Source organism: Lepisosteus platostomus, chromosome 8 (genome assembly GCF_059453375.1).
Source record: "Lepisosteus platostomus isolate fLepPlt1 chromosome 8, fLepPlt1.hap1, whole genome shotgun sequence".
NCBI lineage: Eukaryota > Metazoa > Chordata > Actinopteri > Semionotiformes > Lepisosteidae > Lepisosteus > Lepisosteus platostomus.
This window is the reverse complement of record NC_142618.1, coordinates 33727460-33749801: the sequence shown is the minus strand read 5'-3', so window position 1 is coordinate 33749801 and position 22342 is coordinate 33727460. Positions and strand designations below refer to the sequence as shown.

General features: G+C 40.2%; 1 protein-coding gene across 3 annotated transcripts in view; it reads right to left on the bottom strand.

Annotated features, from left to right (window-relative positions):
* Positions 1–2194: 2194 nt before the first annotated feature.
* The window catches only part of lrrc24 (leucine rich repeat containing 24), a 38054-nt gene continuing 17906 nt past the window's right edge, over positions 2195–22342 (bottom strand). For 2 of the 3 annotated variants that reach the window (XM_088643256.1, XM_088643254.1), the window contains exons 2-5: positions 6446–6650; positions 5546–5824; positions 4687–4855; positions 2195–3750 (exon numbers count right to left, since the gene is read on the bottom strand). In XM_088643256.1, the coding sequence (XP_088499382.1) occupies positions 2735–3750; positions 4687–4855; positions 5546–5824; positions 6446–6598 (1617 nt within the window). In that variant the 5' untranslated portion in view covers positions 6599–6650 and the 3' untranslated portion in view covers positions 2195–2734. Of the gene's footprint in view, positions 3751–4686; positions 4856–5545; positions 5825–6445; positions 6651–13044; positions 13130–22342 lie in introns of all 3 variants that reach the window. The other variant, XM_088643255.1, reaches the window with a different exon arrangement.

The following is a 22342-nucleotide window of genomic DNA, read 5'->3' as shown; positions in this document are numbered from 1 at the left end:
TTATTAGTCTTTAATCCTAAGGGAGTCTACAGTATATCTGATATAAAGCACTGTTCATTCATTAAGCTAATAATCTGGAGCTCTGTCACAACAAAATTATATGTTTGCCAAGTAAAGCACTGAGCAAGAAATGAAACACAGTTTTGTCTGGCAAGTTGTAAATTTGTTAATACGGAGTGTAAGAGGGCTGACAGTTATAGCACAAGTGCAGTCTAACTCTGGAGAAAATGGAGAGTTTGTTTCTAAAATGGCAGAACTCTTGTAATTTGAAGTGATGTGGAAGAAAAGACACACAAAAAATAAGCCATGGAGGTAATTTGGTGAGGTGCTTAATGAGAATTCTACCTCTGTTGTTGCACTGAAACCTAGGAATGGTTTGTCCTTTCGACTGTCCATGCTGCTGTAACAACGGCTTGTCCACCTGCAAGACCCATATTGAATATAAGTTTTGGACTGATTCAATGTTTTGCAAGGCTCTTTTCTTTTTAAAAAATAAATTAGGTAATTCAGAGTTATTCAATCAATTAATTATCAATCAACTCAGCTATCTTCTGTGAGTGACCTTCATACGAGCACAGAAGAGATGGAAATCAATTTCCATGTGGAGTGCCCTTTTTTTCTCACTGTGAGCTGCACAGCACCTACAGCAGACTGAGCGTTAGATGGAAGGCTGATCCACTTCCCACTCAGAGTAATTGAAATGCTTCTCTTTCACTAGCTGAAGGCAGAAACTGGGGAAACTATAGCCTGCAGTCTGTACATGACTATTCATACATTTGAAGACAAAAGGTAGATTCATTTGTCATTTGGGCAATACAAACAGATTGCACTACAGATTCCTGTAGGGCTCATCTGCTGAGAATGATGGACTCATATCACCTCCTTGCCACACTAAGTGTGTTTGATTAGTGCCGCAGTTCAGTTCAGCATGACATTACATATTTAACATGCTCCTCTTCAAATTTAAAATAATTTTAAAGAAGCATGGGTAAAAAATTATTGGTTGCTTGCTACGTGTGAACACCTTAAAAAGGAAGTAAGCATAGTGAGAACAGAGCAGGACATGGAGCTTCGTACTTTGCTGAGCTGCTGACATACCGCCAGGTCAAACTGTCAGGAATTGAATGTGATTGACAGGGCATGGATATTGCATGTCCAATATTGTATGCTCAAATATTTTAACATTTCCTCAAAATGAAGAGAAAATTGATTGAGCTCTCATAAAACCTGGCTAATGTTAGATGAGTCTATAAGTTCAAAGAAAAGAGTCTGAATTGTCTTATACACGTTCTTCAGAAGGAATCTGATTAAATGGTGTTTTTAATGAAAATACTGAAAAAGAGACAAGAATTTTACCTTTAAAATAAAATTATATGTTTACGCATGGGCTACTTACAATATAGCCCAGTGGAGATAATACAGTCAGATTTTGAAACCCTACAGAAAAATCAAGAGTCAAAATCTTTTTAAAAAAATAGAGTAGACCTGATAGAACATGATTATGGTTTGTGAAATTACTAACTAAAAATTGTTTTAAGTAAACCCTGTAAGCTTGTCTATCGACAGTGATTGTCGATTGTCTAGTGACAGTAATTATGCTTTTTGTTACACTGATGTTTGGAGTTATGCTTGTCACTGTTATGGACTCCTGGACCTCTGCTGCCCCTTATAATTTACTCTCTCCCATTCACACTAGACTCTGGAACCTCATGGTTTACAGATTAAGCACTGGGCATTTGCACATACTGAAAGGAAAGATACAGGTCTTAAAGCAACATTAAAAAAAAAAAACCTGACTTGGACTGTGATGGTAAGCACTATTGTTTTCATAGGACCATCTATGACAGAGAAAAGACAACCAAACTGACCCAGCTTTAGCAGAACTATTCCATTTGAAAAGGGTGATTTACCATATGCAAGCAGTAAACCTCTAATATTACTTTTTTATTGTTTCTCAAGTATGGTATAATTGGGAGTGAATTGGTCTCATTAGGCAGATATGGTTGATACAGACTTGTAAGAATGCAATGTGAATGCATTCCAAACACTCCACATTTGACAAACTGCCTTTGATAGGATGAAATAATAATAATAAAATAATAATAATAATAATAATGATGATGCACAGATGCAGAAACAAAATAACACCAACCACTGCTATTTGAAATATCAAAACTTGTTTAAACAAAGACAATTCAAGGTGTATTTTGTATTTATTAAAAATAACTCCACATCCCTCCTTTGGTATTCTAAATACCTCCTTGACTCCGGTGACATTTTCAAAAATACTTAAGGAAAGGAAACTTCCAAGATCACGCAGCAAGAGACACTGGCATGACCGCAAAGCCTTAAGTTACACATAAAAAAGTCGCTTTACTACTTCAAAAAAGTTCCTTACCCCAAGCAGGGTCAGGGTTGCCAAAGAGCAGCACAACTTTTTTAAAAACTCAAACTGCACATCATTCTGTTTCTCCTGGCATTATTTTGTTTTACCAGCACCACAATGTCTCCAAACTGGTGGGTTTGAAAAAAGCCAGAACAATTCATTGCTTTTAAAGAGCTTAACACAATTTTTGTTAGTGTACAAATTCTTCCTGTTTTTTCCCTCAAGGGATAGTTCTTGTTGTATTGAAAAACAAATCCCTTTTTCCCTGAAATAAAGCGAAGCCACCCCCATCATTCCCTCTTGTTTTTACGTCACACGAGAGAGTCTGAGTTTGGCCCCCTGCATTCCTCAGCAGTGTATCTCGTAAGCGATCTGCGTGTCAAACAGAAGGCTCTGGTTGAGGAACAGGCCCTCTCCGTCCAGCCCCTCCCTCCCATCCCCAGCCCCAGCCTCCACAGTCTGAGTGGCTTGGTCCTGCAGGGGCTCAGAGGGGGACAGCGCCCCCTGCTGCGGGTAGCTGGCCGGGAAAACGGGCTTGCTGCGGTTGAGAACATACATCTCGTGCCCGCGCTCATCTCGGTACTCCTCCAGCTGGGCGAAAGTGGTGGGCCCATCGGAGTAGTCGTTGACGTAGAGGATGCTCTCCTCCTTGTGACCCTTCTTGCGCTGCTGGTGGCGGCTGTAGATCATGGCGATGAGCAGCAGGGCAGTGAGGGCCAGCAGCGAGATGCCGACAGCGATTGTGGTTTGGGTGGCCATGCTGAGCGCATTGAAGTCCATGCTCTCTAACTCGTAGAGGGGCTCCTGGCTGATGTCCACGGCTGGGAAGGCATGCGAGCGCTGCGAGGTGGACGATAGGTTGACCGAGAGGTAAAATGTGACTCGGGCCACGCCACCCGGATTCCAAGCCTCGCACTCGTAGCGGCCGGTGTGCGCCACTGTGACGTTGCTGAGGAACAGCATCCCGCTGCCCGTGTCTGGATCAAAATGTTCCCCACGGACACTTTTCCAAGGCCTTGCTGTTACCCCCTCAGCATCCTTTTCCACCATTCCTTTATGCGAGGACTCTGACTTGGCCTGGGACACTTTCCGCCAAGTTACCTGTGGCTGAGGGTAGCCCGAGGCCTGGCAGGACACGCGCAGGTTCTCCCCCAGCCGCACGGTGAGGTGGCTGGGCTCCAGTTGCACCACGGGCGGTATGCACACCAGGCTGTTGCCGGGCACCTCTACCAGGCTCAGGTGGGACAGGCGGGGGGGCTCTGCGCAGACAAGCCGACGCTCTGATGAGCTCAGCAGCCTCTGGCCCTCTTCATTGATCCAGCTGCGCAGCCAGTGCAGGGCGCAGTCACAGCGCCAGGGGTTTTCTGAACACAGAAACACAGAGAAGGAAAGAGCCAGAGGCAGGGAAGCAAGGGAAGGGAGGGAAAAGGACACAGAAGGTAGATCAGGGAGAGGGACAAAGAAATAGGAAGCAGAACAAAGACAAAATGGAAGAGAAAGCTGTCAGCTGCTTTGCATTAAATCAACATGTGCACATTCAAGGACAATGGAATCTAAGGAGACAAGCATGAGCACAAAAAATGAGAATATCACTAATACAATGAGGTATACCATTTATTTTCTGGAACTTCAAACAGAAATCCAGCATCAATTAAAAATATTATAGAGAATTCTGTACTATTATGTAGTTGAGTATGCATCATGCAGAGATGGATACAAATGGGGAATAGATGATAAGTATTAAACAGGACTTGGAAATTCTAACACTATTGAAATATTTTATTTTTTAAATGGCTCTCTAAAAATTTGGATGGGTTCTAATTTAGACCCAAACCTACTGCTATTTTCATTCAATAGTTTTCAACCCTCCATTTTGTCCTCATATTTGCTTTGTAATTCCTCATTTATTTAGAAGTGGCTTTTGTCCAAAGCAACATACATACTGTATGTATTTTAACTGGAGTAGTTTTGAGTGTACCTTGCTGGCGTGTACAACAACTGTGTCTTACCCAGGATTTGAGCTCACAACCATCCAGTTAAAGCACAGAACCCTAACCACTGCTCCACACTGCTGCATTGGGAAACTGTGATATGATTTCTCTCACTTTTGAACTTTGGCATATCCAGAGATGGTTAAAAAAATGCCTGACCATATTTTGAAAAAAATTAAATTCCAGTCAGTTCCTTACTTGATTAATCAGCTTGATTAATATCTTAATCAGAACAGTCCTTTTCATACAATTTTATGTTGTCTCCCAAAGAAACAGAGAAAACCTGTGAAATTCTGGCATTTACCCCACCTGTGACACGCAGCACCTGCAGACTGACCAGAGCCCCCAAGGAGCCCTGGCTCATGGTGCGCAGGTTGTTCCGGCTGAGGTCCAGCAGGGCCAGTGAGGACAGCCCCACCAGTGCTTGTTCCCCCAGCAGCTCTACGCTGTTCTCCTGCAGGTGCAGCTCCTGTAATCTCTGCTCAAGAGAGAAAGAGGAGGAATTATAAAAAAATTTATTATTAATAATTATAGAAAAAATTACAAATTTCAAATTGAGCACAAAATTGTGAACATTGTGAGAGTACTGTAAATCACCATGTTGACGCAACTCACATTTGAGTTCCCTCGAATAGCCATGTGATGCGGCCCTTCCTGCTCACTAGTTTCCATAATGACTCATGTAGTGTGATGAATACAAGTGTATAAATACAGGTTGTGCAGCACACATTTCACCGCAGAAATGTTCCCATGTGATCTGCATACAGAGTTAACAAGTAGTCTTTTTTGGAAAAAAAGTCGCAAAATTGAAAGTAATATTTCTATTGGATTAAAAAAGATGGATTCACAGGCCTGCTTGCTAACAATGCCATAGGGCCTCACAAGTCACCAGATGTATTGTTGCCTCATTCTGAATGGCAGAACATGGCGCTGTGCATACCTGGAAATCTCGTCTATTTTGTGATGTAAATTGGAGGTTTTACAAGTTACTGTGCACATTTTACATTATTGTGGTTTGAAATGCACTCATCAATGCTAATTTTTTCTACCCCAAAATATGAAAATAGCGTTGCAGAAAAAGATGTGCATGTGATGTCCCTAAGTATTGTGCAGCTGGAAGGGCAGGATGCGTCATCATGTAGAGGGGGAAGGGCTGCAGCCTGCTGACCTGCAGGCCTCGGAAAGTGAAGTCCTGTAGCCGTGTGATCTGGTTGCCAGCCAGGTAGAGGATACGCAAATGTTCCAGGCCCTGGAATACGTCGGCAGTGATCAGGTGAATGCGATTGCCATTGAGGGCCAGCTCCACCAGCTGGCCCTGACTGTGGAAGGCACCAGGCTCAAGGGCCGAGATGCTGTTGTTCTGCAGGTAGAGGTAGTGCAGCTCCCCCAGCCAAAACAGATCCTGCTGCCGAATCTGGCCGATGGCGTTGTCTTGGAGGAAAATGGTCTGCACGGACAATATGGACGCAATTTAATTCAACACACGAAGGAGAAAATACACAGGTAACTGATGAACTGAGATAATTACTGCAGCAGGCAAACGCTATGCAATTTAGTCGAGAATACTGTAGGTTTCTTGTTCAGAAACATAGTTTGAACAGGAATACCGTTCCCGGAAAACAATTGAGAATTATTGCAGCATTCCGGGTTTTTCCCATTGGGCATTGGGCAAGGAGATACCCTTGGTCTAGGCTGATTCTCTGGAATCGTGCATTGCGATCGAATGCGGGAGATCAACTGGTGTAGGTAATGGATGTGTCCTTTGTAGTCCCGGTGTGCTGCCCAGCCAGAGTGGAGGGAGCAGGGAGCTGGGAGCAGGAATGAGTGTTCATGTGGGAAAATATTGAGGACATGGAGCAGCGCAGACCCGCAGGTTAAGTACTCTATCCTGTTTGGGCATAGCCTAGAGTGTAAATAGTTGAGAGCATTAAAGTCAGGTTCTTTTCACCAGTGTCCCTGAGGTTTTTGGTAACCTCACGCAACAATAATTATCCATCCACTCACAACACGTTCATAATAACCAGAAATTACTGTGAAATAAACCCAAGAGGCCTGACATCAAACTTACCTGTGTGGTAGGAGGGACATCTGAGGGAATCTCTCGCAGGCCAATAGAGCCACACTCGACGGTCAGACTGTAACACCGACACCCTGCTGGGCACCCCAGCGTCCTGACAACGTGCATAACCAGAACAATAAGGTTCGGCAGCAGGATGTCCATCGTGGACAGAGTGTTATGTTGAGGAGTGCCAAAGTTGAACAGGCAGGTCAGACTGAAACACAGGAAGAGGCATTTTCTATCTTCTGTTTTAATTTGAACACAAAAAAGAATGGAACACTTGAGTGGAGTGTCCAGAAAAGCGCTATATAATTGTAAGCAATTATTATTATTACTGTCGTGCCAGAAAAAAGGCCTTCAGCTGAGTTTGTGTGTTGAAAGCCGTCTTCATTTCATATGCATATGGAAGTCTTGTGTTGTGTGGCACAAGACTTAAAAACCAACGTTTACAGTGCTCTTTTATATAGTGAACTAACAATACAAGATACTCTCCCACATGACTCTCTGTTTGACTCTCTGTTTGCCATATATATATGGTCATTCTAAAAAGCTGACCATTACATACAGTATATATTCTTTACTGCCGGCTTGCATGACAAGTGTACGCTGGGCAAACGTTCCAAGGTCAAATTCTTCGACGATGGGGGTACCTTTAAAGCGCAGACGATGGCACCAAAAATTTTTGGTGCGCCCTCTCTTTAAAGCCCTGGCCAAATACAAAGACAGTATGTACAGTTATAATTCAAACTGAATTAAAAACTACACATCCCAGTTACCATGGTGCTTGTGATCCTTGCGTTTAACCAATGAAACAGGGCGAAAAATCAGTCACATGACTTTGGGGCTGAGTTTTGAAAGCTTAACCTATCAGCAACAAAGCAAAATCTACACGATAGACTACCTCAAACTGTCAGTTACACAACTGTGTATGTCGCTTAAGCCACTCCTATTTGGCACTTTAGTTATGGAAGCGGAGTGTGCCTGACTTGTGGATCTTTAACCATTCCATGTCCGAATCGCAGTAGGTAGAGACACGTACAAAAAAACGTTCATCCGAGCTACAATACATATATATTTTTTTGGTAAGAGGGAGCAAAACATCAGTATTTACTGTTAGTAATAAGTGTACGATTTATAGTTGAAATCTAAGCCTAAATATAAAGTTAAAATCTCGACAAAGCAATGTAGGAAATGCGCACTCAGAAATACACAGAGAAAATAAATCCTTTCTGACATCTCAAATCAGTTTCGATCAAGGTCTCCAAAATGAACAAGAAAAAGAGCATTTTCAGAGAGCAATTAAGCTGTGTTTATGTAGAATAAGTGATTAGATGTATGATTTAATCTAATTTCTTAGTCGTTTAAAACAGTGAAATGTCAGCTGCAAAAATCGCACTAGAGACAGCACTATCTCTGTCTGTCATAGACGTTCAGGAAAGGGTGAATGAAGTCATGTCAAGTACAATAATTTGGTGATCAATAATAACTGTTGTAGGACAAGACACAAAAGAAAGTGAAAACTTAAGCTTTTTACGGCTAAAACTAAAATTCTGTCTACAAATTAAGGCAAATGAAAATTTAGGACGCTAAAGGTGCTAGAGGTGTAAAAAATACAAAAATGCACATGAGCAAAAAGTTTTAGAAATGGAGCAGGTGTTACTGTACATTGAAATAAGCAAACAGAAAAAACCCATGACTATACGTGCAGAAGAGGGATGCAGGAACACTTGCTTAGATATACAAAAATATCACAGAAAGGTGTATGTTACAAAAGAACATGCAAACATGAAATAGAATGAGGAATCAGAAAATTAGCATGCATGAAAAACAGCAAATCTGTCAGAGAGCCTTAAATAAATAAATAGAAAACATGGTTTCATGGAGGGCTTCTCAGATAGTTGGGCATTCAGGTAGATTGCCAGACGAAAGCATTTGTAAATATATTTTGTTAAAGCAAGTCAGTTTTTCGCAACACATAAAAAAAAAAAACATTTTTCCAAGAAAGTTTAACCTCTGTCACTAATGAAACCACTAAATAAAGACATAAATGTAGAAATATAAGGATTTTTTTATTCAATGTTGGTAGCAGAATGAACTGTCAGGTTGAGCTAAGTGTATATTTTGTCGCAGAGTTGCTGCAAGATGTTAACAGTGAAAACAGGTATTTAGAAATGAGTCATTTCAAGAAGACAATTTTCAGAATAATTATAAATCTAGCAGGATAGAAAATAGGCAGTTAGATTTATCAGATTAGTATGAAAAGCCATTTAGCAAAGAGGGTGTGAGAAGAGTGACAAACTAGTATACTTTAGATATTTTTTTCTGAACCACAGAAAATCCGATCATGTTTCTCTATAACAATAATAAAAAACTTTATTTTATATATCACCTTTAAAAGTGGCATCTCAAAGCAAAACAGTAGATATAAAAACAATTATAAGGACCACAGAGTACAAAGTAAATACATATAAGAAAGACAAGCAGTTAGAAGTGCTACCAAAATTAAAAAATCAAGCAGATACAGACACTAAGTCTTCTGAAAAGAAAGGTTTTGAGGTTAGATTTAAATGCACTCAGGGTAGGTGACTGATATCACTGGGGATACAAATCCAGAGCTCTGGGGTGCAGCTAGAGAAGGTCCTGTCACCCATGTGAATGTAGATGTTCTTGAGGACAGCTAGAAGACCAGAGTCAGACGGACAAAGGTGGGGAGTAGACAGATAATAAGCCAGATAGGTACTGAATGAGGATGAGGATTTTGAAGTTGACTCGAAACCTGATAGGAAGCCAGTGCAAGGACTTGAAGACGGGTGTAATGCATCCCGATCAGGATGCTGGCTGTCAAATTCTGAACATATTGGAGATTGCTCAGTGTGAATTTAATTTCCGCAGTGAACAGGATGTGCATTTATTAATTCTAGGAAAAAAAGCCTTTCTTGATTTCTTTAGTTCCTAGTTTCTCTAGTTCCCTTTAAAGTAAACTATTATTCCACAATGCTGAGTATTACATGGCCAGCATTTACATATGATATTTGTGATTTAAAGAAATTAACGCAAGCAGCTTTTGGGGATTTAAGTGTTGGCTGAGTTATTGCAGGATATAAGACTAGAGATGTTGGTAAGAAAAAGATAATTTGGGGAAAGTTTAAGAATACAGTGATAACAAGAACACTTCCTAATGAGGTTAGGCGTACTTTTGACGAAGATTATAAAGTTAACAGACTGTATGTTTACATACTGTAGATACTGAAATAAGGATTGTATTTTAGACTTTGTGTAGTTGCTAGCACATGAATTGAAGGAATGGGCAAACATCGCTTATGCTGATCCACAGAGCCAGCATCTTAAGATGTTTGTATTTAGAAGCAATTTGTTTAAATAACTAACTAGGTATGGATAGTGATGTGCAAGAGAGGTGGAAAGGCTGTTTCCTTAAGCCAGAACTATAAAATAATTTATCCTCAGTGAGATTCTGCCATCTCATAGTGGGTTTCTAACACTGTGTATAGTTCCATCCACACAGTGCCTTTACTTCCATCCATTTTCTAATCTCTTTATCCAGTACAGAGGATTTGGAGCCTATCCCAGTAAGCAATGAACGCAAGGCAGAATACACCCTGGACATAGTGCCAGTCCATCACAGGACAGACGACACAAACACACACACACCAGGGCCAGTTTTCCCATAAGCCAATTAACCTATCCGTATGTTTTGGAGTGCGAGGGGAAATCCTATCACACATATGGAGAAAAACCATGGAAGCCAGAGAGAACATGCAAACCCCACACACACAGGGCGTCAGGAATTGAACCTAGGGCCCAGTGCTGCAAGAAAGCAATGCTAACCAATTCGCCACCATTAGAAATTGATGGTTATCTTTCTAGTTCAGAGGTTTGCATTCATAATTTTATTTTGAAAGCCACTGAGACATCTGGTACTACTGCTGTATTTATAAAAAAGAAATAAAATAAAAAACATACTAACAACTGTGCCATCCTATTCCTTAGTTAATACATTTTATTTTTATAAACAGTTAACATTGTTAGCAGAATATTTTGAATTATATTTTACCCCATTTTTTCTTTAATTTTGTATTTAACTTATTTTATGATATCAGATTTAATGTATGTTTGAAAAATAAAAATATATTTTTACAAGATGCAGGGAAAAGTTCAACAATTTATTACAGTGCTAAATTTAATATTATTGATTACTAATAATTTATGCTAACACCTAACTTTCTTAATTAGATGTATTTAAAACAATGAACTTAGTGTAACATAACATTCAGTCATACAATCGAGAATAGTTTTGTGGTGTTTGTATAGATGAAACGTTTCTAAAATGTATAACAAAATTAAAGACGATTAATATCTGTAATCTTTCCACTTGTAATGTCATTAGAAAGTACAAACAGCTCCTGCTTTGTCTAAGGATGGTATCAAAAATTAGTCTAAGTGGTGAGAATGCTGTGCTTAATGATAATTAAGGGACTCATAAGTCAAAGAAAATGATTTACGTTTACGTTGTTTAATTTGTAACACTAAGTTATGAATGCAGACGCAAATGGTACCACTCGCACTCCACGCTATAGAGCGGCCATTGTGTAAGACTGAGCTCCGCACCTCCTCCCTCTCTCGGTGCCGCGCCCCTCTCTGACGGAGCGCAGTGGGCGGTACACTATTTTCAGAGCCTCTGATTGGGAAAAAAAGACCTGCTGATCAATTTCACTCAACAGGAAGAGAAAAGAATGGGATTTTTTCTATTCGAAACCTGTATTGTCTTTATGAAATTTGTGTATTTTAAACGTTTAAGAAGTAAAAACCTTACAGCATACACAAAGATTCTAATCTGATCACGAGGAAGAAAAATCACCGCCCCTTTTGCTGTTACTTCGGTCATTTCCCTGCGAACTACGTATGTCAGCTGTGTGTGAAGACATCATGTGGCTATGTTATCTTTTGAGACCAGGTTTCCTGAGACGGATTTAGTAAAATATAAGTATAAAGATACATAGTTAACAATATATAATACAAACTTTTAGTAAAAACTTTTAGTTAATTCGCTCAGTCCCCCCTTTAGAAAATATTGCAATTAGCCAATTGTTTTCTAAATGTATCCTGTGATTACTGATGAATTCTTTATGAGTGAATTTCATGATTCTTTCTGCTGTCCTAAATGTGTGGTCAGGACTGAAGTAGTAGCTTTAATGCAGAGGGATTTAATACAAGTTCGAATGACAATAGTTATTAACAACAGTACTAATCCTACTAGTATGTATTGCATCAGCATGGCCCCCCATGACCCGAATACAGGTAATAATGTGGTACTCTCAAGCTTAAATAACAACTCCCCTCCCATTTAGTAGGTAGCCAAGGGTATGCATTATTCTTTCGATTCCACCAGTTATCATTCTGTTTAACAGCAGGCAAATAAAAGCTGGAGAAGCTGGTATGTGTAACATCATAGTCCCTTAATCATTTACGGCAATTACATTCTGAAGTATTATTACAACCTTACCATCTTATATTACTTATATTACAGTTTCAACAAAGCCCCCAAATAGTCCAATAAATTGTAAGGCATGGGCATGAGAGGAAACCCCCTCTCAAACTTGGGACTAAACACACCCATCATGAACTCTTGTTAAAGTCCTTTTTATCCAAACCCACTCTACTCTTTCAGCGGGCAGTCCCCAGGATCCCGATACCTGCTTCCTGGCACCTTGTACTACTTCTGTCAATACTACAACATACAATCGGTTAATAGACTCAAAGTCCCTTTGGATTAGTCTGGTGTGTCTGGTAGCCTCACGGGATGTCCAGTGATCACCTCAAATGACCAGTCTTTTTTTTTGGCACTGCCCCACACCATTTTCACCCAAACTTGTCTCTTCTTTCTGAAGCTCCTTAATTTCACTCTGCTGAAAGGCCAATGATCTCAAATATAGCTCTGGTTCCTGATCTGGCCACTCGTGTTTCATGGAAGCTTGCCTGGCTGCCATGTCTGCTAAAGCATTTCCCTTGGCCACCAAGGAGTCTTCCTTGTTATGACCTTTACATTTTACTACAGCTACTTGTTTTGGAAGAGACAGTGTTTCCAATAACTCTGACACTAGCTTAGTGTTTTTGAATGGAGTCCCGGGAAGTCCCTGTTTTCCATAATTTCCAAAAGTCACGACAGATTCCAAAAACAAAGTTGAGCCATATAGTTACAATTTGATCATTAGCTTGGTGCAGTGGTGCAGCTTATGGGAAAACTGGATCTGGTGTGTGTGTGTGTCTCTCTCACAATGCTGAATTGGAAAAAGTGGTTAGAAAATGCATGGATGTTTTTTTTTCTGTTTGAGAATAATTACTTAATAGATAAGTGACCCAATGATCTCATACAGTCCTATGTTTGAAGCAAGCCAGGGTACCAGCTTCATCAACACAGTTGGCTGGCCTGTTCCGATCTCCCATAAGTATATCTCACTCCTCTGTTCTCATTTCTTGAAGAAGGGTGTGTGTCACGATCGCTACTCTCCCTCTTAAGGGAGCTCCAGCCCTTTTTCGTTTTCCCCCATTGTTTACACCTGTTCCTTTGCCCAGCCCCTCTTTAGTTCCACCTTTAAAGCCAGACGCAGGCATTTGTCCGAGGCTTCTCATTGAATCCCGGGATCCTGCCGCGTCTGGCTCCGTCATGGTTTTAGTCTGGAAGACATACATTTTTAAACATGTTGACTGCATCTGCCCGTCTTGCTGAAACAAAAGAAGCGCTCTTATTTTAACCCTAGCAACATTCTGTCTAGCACAGAGCAGATCAGCAGCTCTGCAGCTTTGAACAAGCATGCAGTTGATCACTTTCCTGTCTCCTCAGTCTTAGAATATTTACACTGGCAGTATTGTTTAAATCACTTAACAGCCACTTGGAAAATTATTTTTAACTTATCTGGACATTATACAGATGCAGCCATTCAAACTGCGCGACACAGACACGTACCGGAGGTAATTGGCTACGGCCTCGCGCATCGTGACGCAAAATACCGCGGTACGTGATTGGTTGACCGACAGGGGCACTCGTGGTGTGTTGGTCGGCCATAGAAAGATTTAAATGTCTGAAGGGAAATCTTAGTAGCTGAGCATAAAAAGAATAGGAGCATACTGTAACGCATGTGAAGGCCATAAACTATATTAATTTTGGAACATAAACATACAGTATATGGCTGGTCTCGTTACTTTAAAGAAAACATACACACCAGTATTCCATTTCTCCCTAAACATTTTAAGCATCGAAGTCTTTAACTAACGTGATACCGGAGTCAACAAGCATACTTTTAGAATTTGATTAATAGGGAATATAATGTGGAATTGCGTATCTAAAGAAATTAATAACGATATAATTTGAATTCTGTCAAAGCGCAATGAAACCTATAACTTGATTCTTATGGACGCCCGGTCCCGCCAGGGATTAAAGAAAAACATGGAATCGCGTATCTAAAGAAATAATTATAGAGAAGTAACTATGTTCATGCACAAACAGTAGCATGTTACATTATTAATTTGGGGGTCTCCTCTTGGGGGTCTAAAAGTTTAGACTTTTTTTAAAACTATTACAGCAGCACAATGTGCTTTTTCACGAAATGTCCTAGAGTAACGAAATGTCTTGCGTTGTACAGCTTTTCAGCTAAATACTGTATATTTATTGCTTACGCCTGACATAAGAGGTGCCCGATAAAAACCGGTTGAACAGCTCTGTTGGAAGTTTCGTGAAAAAGGAGGTTTCGTGAAGAAGTTACAGGAGTGCCAATCGTAATCGTTTTTATTTTTAATCGTTCAATGCAGATGGCTGGTGGCATGTTCCATAAGAGTACGGTAATTAAAAACCATTAATACTTTTGTTGGAGTTTAAATAAAGTTGATGTTTTATCTAGGGGCTGCTCGCTCACCTGCGTGTGAAGAGTGGCTACTAAACTGTGAAAACATGTGTCTGTCTTTCCGTAGGGGGAAGGGAATCTGATCTGCAAGGCCCTTTGGCTACAAAAGTAAAAAGAAGGCGCTCGCTCTCTCTCTCTCTTTTGATTATTACATCCAATAATCAAAAATGACACAATAAAAATAATAACCATTATAACGACCAACCAACAAAAACAACCATATAAACATAATACCAACCAAAAACATAGATAACAACCACAATACAAAATCAAATATATCAAACCATTAAAGCAAAACCGTCCTCCAATTATCAAAAAATCTCAATATCTTGTACGAATTATTCGTAATACAAACCAAAAATAGCCTGCAAACTCTCTCAAATTCCTCCAATTATCATAATCCCGCCCCTTATGCAAAACTAAACCCTCCTCCCATCCCAGTTTATCCTCTTTATCATAAACAAAATCCACCTCAGTTTTCAACATAAAGCATTACACAAAATCAATACCTCAACACTCCATACTCAACAACGATAATTCACAAACAGCCAGAACATGTAACTACACATTCCCAAATATACCTAATTTCCATAACCCCGCCCCTTATGCAAAACCAACATCCCTCCCCTGTTCTCTCTCTCCACTGGCGTTTGTAATCGTTTTTATTTTAAAATAAATTTTAGCAAAGTCATGTATTTTAAAAATCTTAAGATTTCTATATTTTTGTCTTTATTTAGTGGTTTCATTAGTGACAAAGGCTCAACTTTCTTGGAAAAATGTCTTTTATGTAAACCATGTTTGTTATTAATTCATTTAGGGCTAGAATATGTTCATTGTCTTCCAATGAAAGAAGGGTTCCTTTCGCTGTAGTCGGGTTGACATTAGAAACTTGCCACGCCCGGACTGTTACACCAACGCATTAGCATGTTAAAGCAATTTAATTGAGGAGCCTAGCTTTCTTAACTAGTAAGTACTGTTCTTACTGGGTTTTGGAGGGGGGGAGGTGTCTTTCGCTGGAAATCTCGCCCCCTTCTACTTTGAAAATACCTGTGAAACCGGTTTAATTCGTCACAGCCAGCACTCCCGCAGAGAGGGGGGTCGTACTTGCAGTGCATCAGTATAGATGGGAAAGCCAGAGCTGACCGCTACGCCGCCCACGTGTTATGCTCTTCGTTAATGTCTAAGCCAGAACACATCATTATATCTCATTTTGTATTTCTTAAAAAAAAAATAATCGTTTGCCCAGCCTAACAGTATTGTTGTTATTGTTTTTATCCTGTAAAGCGCATTGAGGAGCCACCTTTAAAGGCGCCATATACAATAAAGTTCATTATTATTACTATTGTTAATTTGCTGGACAGAGAGGTGAACATTATTACGCAGAAGACAAAGATAGTGATTTGCGTTGCATTGTGCATTGTGCTGCTGTAATACAGTATTAAATAATTAAAAGTCTAAGCAGTATCAGCTTTATTTATGGGTTTGAAATAAAGGCGATTTAAACGCGATTTAAATCAATATAAATGTTTATATTGTAACGCACAGGTGACTATTCATTGTTATTAAAATGACTTAAATTCGATCATGTTATGATATTTAGAAATATAAATTTGTCTGGTGCGAGTGAAGTTTTATTTAATCTCTGAGCCAGGGAAATGTTTTATTTTTTCAAAGAAATGTTTGTTAAAAAAGTCATGGCTCCAGCGGGATTTGAACACACAGCATGTGACATGGGAGTCAGGAAGCTAACCCACAGCGCCACCGGTCACATGCAGAGTGTTGAAAAAGCCCTACAAAACATTATCAACAGACATCGTACAGCATGTACAACTCTTGTGTTGCGGTACATGAATATAATTATATCATTATTAATTTCTTTAGATACACGATTCCATATTATATTCCCTTTTAATCAAATTCTAAAAGTATGCTTGTTGACTCTGGTATCACGTTAGTTAAAGACTTAAAATGCTAAAGATGCTTAAAATGTTTAGGGAGAAATGGAATACTGGTGTATGTTTTCTTTAAAGTACCGAGACCAGCCATATACTGTATGTTTATGTTCCAAAATTAATATTGTTTATGGCCTTCACACGCGTTATAGTATGCTCCTATTCTTTTTATGCTCAGCAACTAAGATTTCCCTTCAGTGGTAAAATTCCATATAAATATTCAATACTTAAACAGGCACAGTAAAGACATTAAATATACATATACATACTGTATACAGTACAGTTTGCATACAGTAATATGTTTATGTTCCTAAATCAATCTTTTTTATGAGCATGTGAAAGGCACGGTGAAACGGAGATTCTCAAAAATAACTGTACTTTGCATGATTGGAAACAAATGCGTGATTGCGAAATGCTGTGGTGTTACTTTTACAAAGACGGTCAATGAAAAAAAGAATGTGGACCAGGGCAATACTTTGAGTTTACAGCTTGTCCAAGGTCATTCATTATTAATACTATTAGTAATATCTTCGTTAAAGACTTTGATGGCGACAGCTCAAACATAAGAGGTTGAGCTTTATTAGCTCCACCTTGCGGAAATTCCGGATACTATTATTTTACTTGTGGTACTATAGGTGAATTTACGGTAACTCGTGGTAGACTGCGTAAAGCGCACCGCAAAATAATGCGGTATCGCCCGCTTGTTTTGAATGGCTGCATCTGTAATTAGCAAATTATGCAACTGTGTAAATGTAAACTTTTTTAAAACCTCTAGTCTCAATTACAGAGAAAGAAATCCCACAACATATGCATCTCTTGACTCCATCAGTATGTGATGTTCACATGATGCTCATTTAATCGATGGCCAAAGACGATATACCATTTTCTAATTCATTTTAAATAAACAAATAATCACAGATACATGCTGTTGTAACGTTGCCATAGCCGTTCAGGGATGCCAAAATGTAATGTAGTGTGCTCTCTGAAGGCACCAGTTCTGTAGGGTTTGGGCATTTACTGGGACAATTATTAATTGTAGCAGTAAATCACAAAATTGATTCTTTTGATGGCTTTAGAATCCAACCATGCGAAATAACTCAAACAACGTACACACAGGTACTAATACACGAGGATACATTTATTAATACATAGAATATGCATATAAACCTAACAGATCTTATCGAGAGGGTTATCAGAATACAAAAGGTATATATTCAGTCAGTTACAAAGAGTTACATATATCAAGAGGACATACGTTCAGTATATCATTCATTTAGACCGTTTCGTAATTGAACTTGGTTACAACTTCTACATTAGATACTCAAAACAAGTACATAACTCTTAGGAATTAAATTGATATCAACTGGTTGGGATAACAATTGAATTCTCGAGCAGTAATGCAGTGAAGTTGAATACTCATCCAATCTCTGGGGATTCAGATCTCCTGCGGGCACAAAGAAACAGTTGCAGGCTGTTGCTGTCCAATCCACGCTCTCTGGCTCCGTGCCAGGCTGTGCTGTGCGGCTTGCGACGGTGCGCTGCTGATGCTCACTGACTGGCTAGTTAGTGTTGGCTTTAACTAGCAAAGTTTGTGCACAGGAGAAAAGATGACTGTGGGTCCCAGCAGGTCAGGAAGAGGACCGGTTCGTTCCTGATGAAGAGCTAGTTCTGAATAGTGATTCAGCTGTCCACAGTTCTGACCTGTTCACGAGGCCTGCTGCTGGTGCCAACCTCGGGTGGATCCTCTGGTTGCTCTCTGGCAACCTCCGCTCTAGACTCTTAGAACAAAGGAAAGTTCTGGCACTCGGACACACTGGCCGTTCCGTGGTTGTTCGGGCTGAGTCTCAGGATGGTCAGGAGGCGCGCTGTGAGAATGTCCTGCCCTTGGGAGCCTTCTGCTCCTGGGCCGTCCTGCCCTGGAATTCTCCTTTGAATTCCCTTTAGAAAAGTCCACAGAATTCTCCGAATCTCTCTGAATCTCCCTTCTGAATCTTACTGAATCTCTCAGGCTCTCTGTGTTGCCTGTTTTTACCTGGAGGAACTTCAGCTCGTTGATTGGCTGAAAGTTCCATGGGCATCAGAGTCCCACGTGGGTTACTCGGCCCTACCAGTCCCTGATTGGTTGATCAAGGTGAGATATGAGTCACTTACTCCTGACACTTAGGAATGCAGTCCAGATGTCCATCTGGCACTCCCTAGACAGATAGGCGCCAATGGATGACCATTGATCATGATAGCCAGGCTTAGCTAAGTGCATCCCCCTTTGGGAGCTGTCCAAGGAAACCTTATCAAAGGAACCTTAAATCAGCTTGCATGAATAGTTTCTCTGTGGCTGCACCACAGAGATGAACAGAGATATGAGGCCTAATTTGGGAAAGCTCAGAAACACTTAATTCTGCCTTATTAATAAGCCTCGCCGCTACACTGTATTGTTAGGAATTTATAATACCCAGTCCAGAGTATGGGGCAAATTAGACATTTTTTAATTAGTATTGTAGTGTCAAACAAATGACAAAGTTCAGGTGTCTGTGAAGCAGAAGTCCCTTTATTCATATGCATATGGAAGTCTGGCTTGCGACCACCAGACTTAAAAAATAAGTAGCTGAAGATGGTCCTTTATACTTTAAAACACAAAGAGTTACTATGACATATTCTAAACAAATGACAAAACAGCAACACCTGCCAATTAATTATATCTAAGTTGCAGACTAGTTAGCAGTTAGTTCTTTTCATGTTCTGGGCGTCTAGCCAGCTTACCAAATACATGCCCCTTATCTTACTGACCAAGGACAGGCAGCATCTTTATATATATTTGAGTACAAAGCCTACTTCAAGCCACTAAACTGCATAGTTTGCAAAAAACATACAAAAACATGAAAATGATATTATTATCCCACTTCCTGGGCATCTCTCTTATCTTTTCATTCTTCAGTCCTCCCTTAGAACATTATTGTTCTACCAATTATGTTCTACTTCTAGATAAGAGATGTAGAAACCTTTCCCAGGGAGTCATTCTTGACCTCTGTGTTCCCTTCATGGCGTACAATTAGCACAGAAGCAGCAGCTTTAGTCCACATGTTTTTCAAGCAGGATATTAACAATATGATCATTATGAATAATACCAGACCCACAAATATGTATTGAACCAGAGACCCTCCTGGTTTGTTCCATTCTAATACATTTAAGCTACACTCAGACTAAAAGCAGAACTATTTACCCATGCCAATAAACCTAAATAATCACCTCTATCAAAGGGGATTACTCCCATGAGCATCTTTTATAGCAATGCAAACCCAACATGAGCTCTGATTATTATTTATGGCTGATTGATAAAGTATTGATTCCATATCCCCATTTATCAAAGTAAAACTCCTTACACTTAACAGGCACACTGTCGGCCTCCATCAGGAAGCTCAACAAACACAGAAAAAGTTACAACATAATAATGAATGTTCACTCAGTCTCTGGTGCAGTGGCTTGGTGGAAGAGCAACGCGTAGATCCAGAGATCTCATCCTGTCACTCAGATGGCAGAGTAGGTAGTCAGTTGCACTTGATATGGTCCTTCCCCAGCGGGGTTGCAACATCTAGCAGGGTATATCTTCCTCACCCACACCCACTCACCAGGTATCAGGTCGTGTCTTCCCCCTACTGGAGGTCCCCAAACGTCCAGCACCTGTTCACCAGCCCCATGCACTGCTTCAATTAACAATCTACAATACTACAATAGAGAATTAGCAAATTCAATGATCCATTAGCCAGATTTGGCCCTCCAGGAAGTTTTGTTGGTTGGTCCGTGATGATATCAAACAGGCTCTCTTACATAGTTCTGTTTGATCCAGCCCGCAGGCTACACAGGCAGAGCATCTACCCATGGTGTTCCTTCAGTCTGATGTTTCGTCGATCTTTCAGAGTTCTGTTCCTTTGTTCCACTGTTACAGCAGACTGAGGGTGATCTCAGTCCATCTCACCCCGAACAATGCAGCCACAGCCTGACACACTTTCCCTGTGAAGTGCGTCCCTTCATCATAATAAAAGCGGAAGGGCAGTGCCCACCGAAGGCTTATCTCCATCATCAAGTGTTTGGTAGACACAGAGGCAGTGGCAGCAACACACTGGGAAAACAGATTATAAGAGCCAAGGTTTCCCTTTACAATTGTCAATTTGCCACTGCATGAAAGGTTCCTCAGGAGCAGGCCTTTTGAGCTGTTGCACCCGCACCTGAACTGTAGTTGGGTTCCTTTGATAAGCATCACATCGAGATACCACATAAGTGGCTACTGCTTCAAACCAGGTCCCCACCCAGTTTTGGGTAACCGGCACACCATTTGACTCACACCTGGGTGTCCGACAGAGTGCCTTTGTCAGGCTACAAAGGGCATTAGGCTGTGAGGGCATGCAGGGCGTCCAGTGTGCTGGCAGCACCACACCCAATCATCATGCAGCCCCACAATCTTTTCTAACCATGTCCTTTTTTCTGCTTTAGAAGCCTGAATGTCCTGTAGCTGTCCCCTTTTCACCAACAAAGGTTTCACAGGGGTCTCTGACTCCAGGTCTACCAGGACTGCTCACCTGACAGCTGCATCTGCAAAGTTGTTCCCTCGAGTTACTGGAAACATTTCTTTATTATGTGATTGATATTTTACCACAGCTACTTTTGTCAGTAGCTGCAAAGCTTCTAACAGTTCAGAGACAAACCCAGCATTCTTAACTGGAGTCCCTGCCATGTTGAGGAAGTCCCTATTCCTCTACCACCATCCAAAATTGTGGAATACACCAAATGTATATATACAGTCTATAAAGATCGATACAATTTTCCATTTAGCATATTTACAAGTTTCAATTAAATCTTTTCATTCGGTCTGCTGGTTCTACTCCAGATTATTCACAGTTTATACAGCCAGGCAGGTAGCCTGCACAACACATAAACACGGCCCTGTGGCCAACGCATCGAGGGGTCCTGAATAATAACCCACCAGACGATGCCTACCTCCATGCTCCTGCACCAGCACAGCAGCTCACAACCCATTTCTTTCACTTACAGATGCAGCCATTCAAAACGAGCGGGTGATACCGCATTATTTTGCGGTGCGCTTTACGCAGTCTACCGCAAGTTACCGTAAATTCTCCTATAATACTGCAAGTAAAATAATAGTATCTGGAATTTCCGCAAGGTGGAGCTAATAAAGCTCAACCTCTCATGTTTGAGCTGTCGCCATCAAAGTCTTTAACGAAGATATTACTAATAGTATTAATAATGAATGACCTTGGACAAGCTGTAAACTCAAAGTATTGCCCTGGTCCACATTCTTTTTTTCATTGACCGTCTTTGTAAAAGTAACACCACAGCATTTCGCAATCACGCATTTGTTTCCAATCATGCAAAGTACAGTAATTTTTGAGAATCGATTCACCATGCCTTTCACATGCTCATAAAAGAGATTGATTTAGGAACATAAACATATTACCATATGCAAACTGTACTGTATACAGTATGTATATGTATATTTAATGTCTTAACTGTGCCCGTTTAAGTATTGAATATTTATATGGAATTTTACCACTGAAAGGAAATCTTAGTACCTGAGCATAAAAAGAATAGGAGCATACTGTGTGAAGGCCATAAACAATATTAATTTTGGAACTTAAACATACAGTATATTAGACCAGTATATGGCTGGTCTCGGTACTTTAAAGAAAACATACACACCGGTATTCCATTTCTCCCTAAACATTTTAAGCATCGAAGTCTTTAACTAACGTGATACAGGAGTCAACAAGCATACTTTTTAGAATTTGATTAAAAGGGAATAATATGGAATCGCGTATCTAAAGAAATTAATAACGATATAATTATATCCATGTACCGCAACACAAGAATAGTACACGCTGTACATTGTCTGTTGCAACGTAAATTGCAAAAATGCACTTTGAATCTGTCCAAGCCCTACTTTGTCAGGCATTTTCTTTTACTGCAACGGACATAAAAACTCCCTTGCTTTTAACAGAGCGTTTCATAATTTCTAACTACGAAAATGA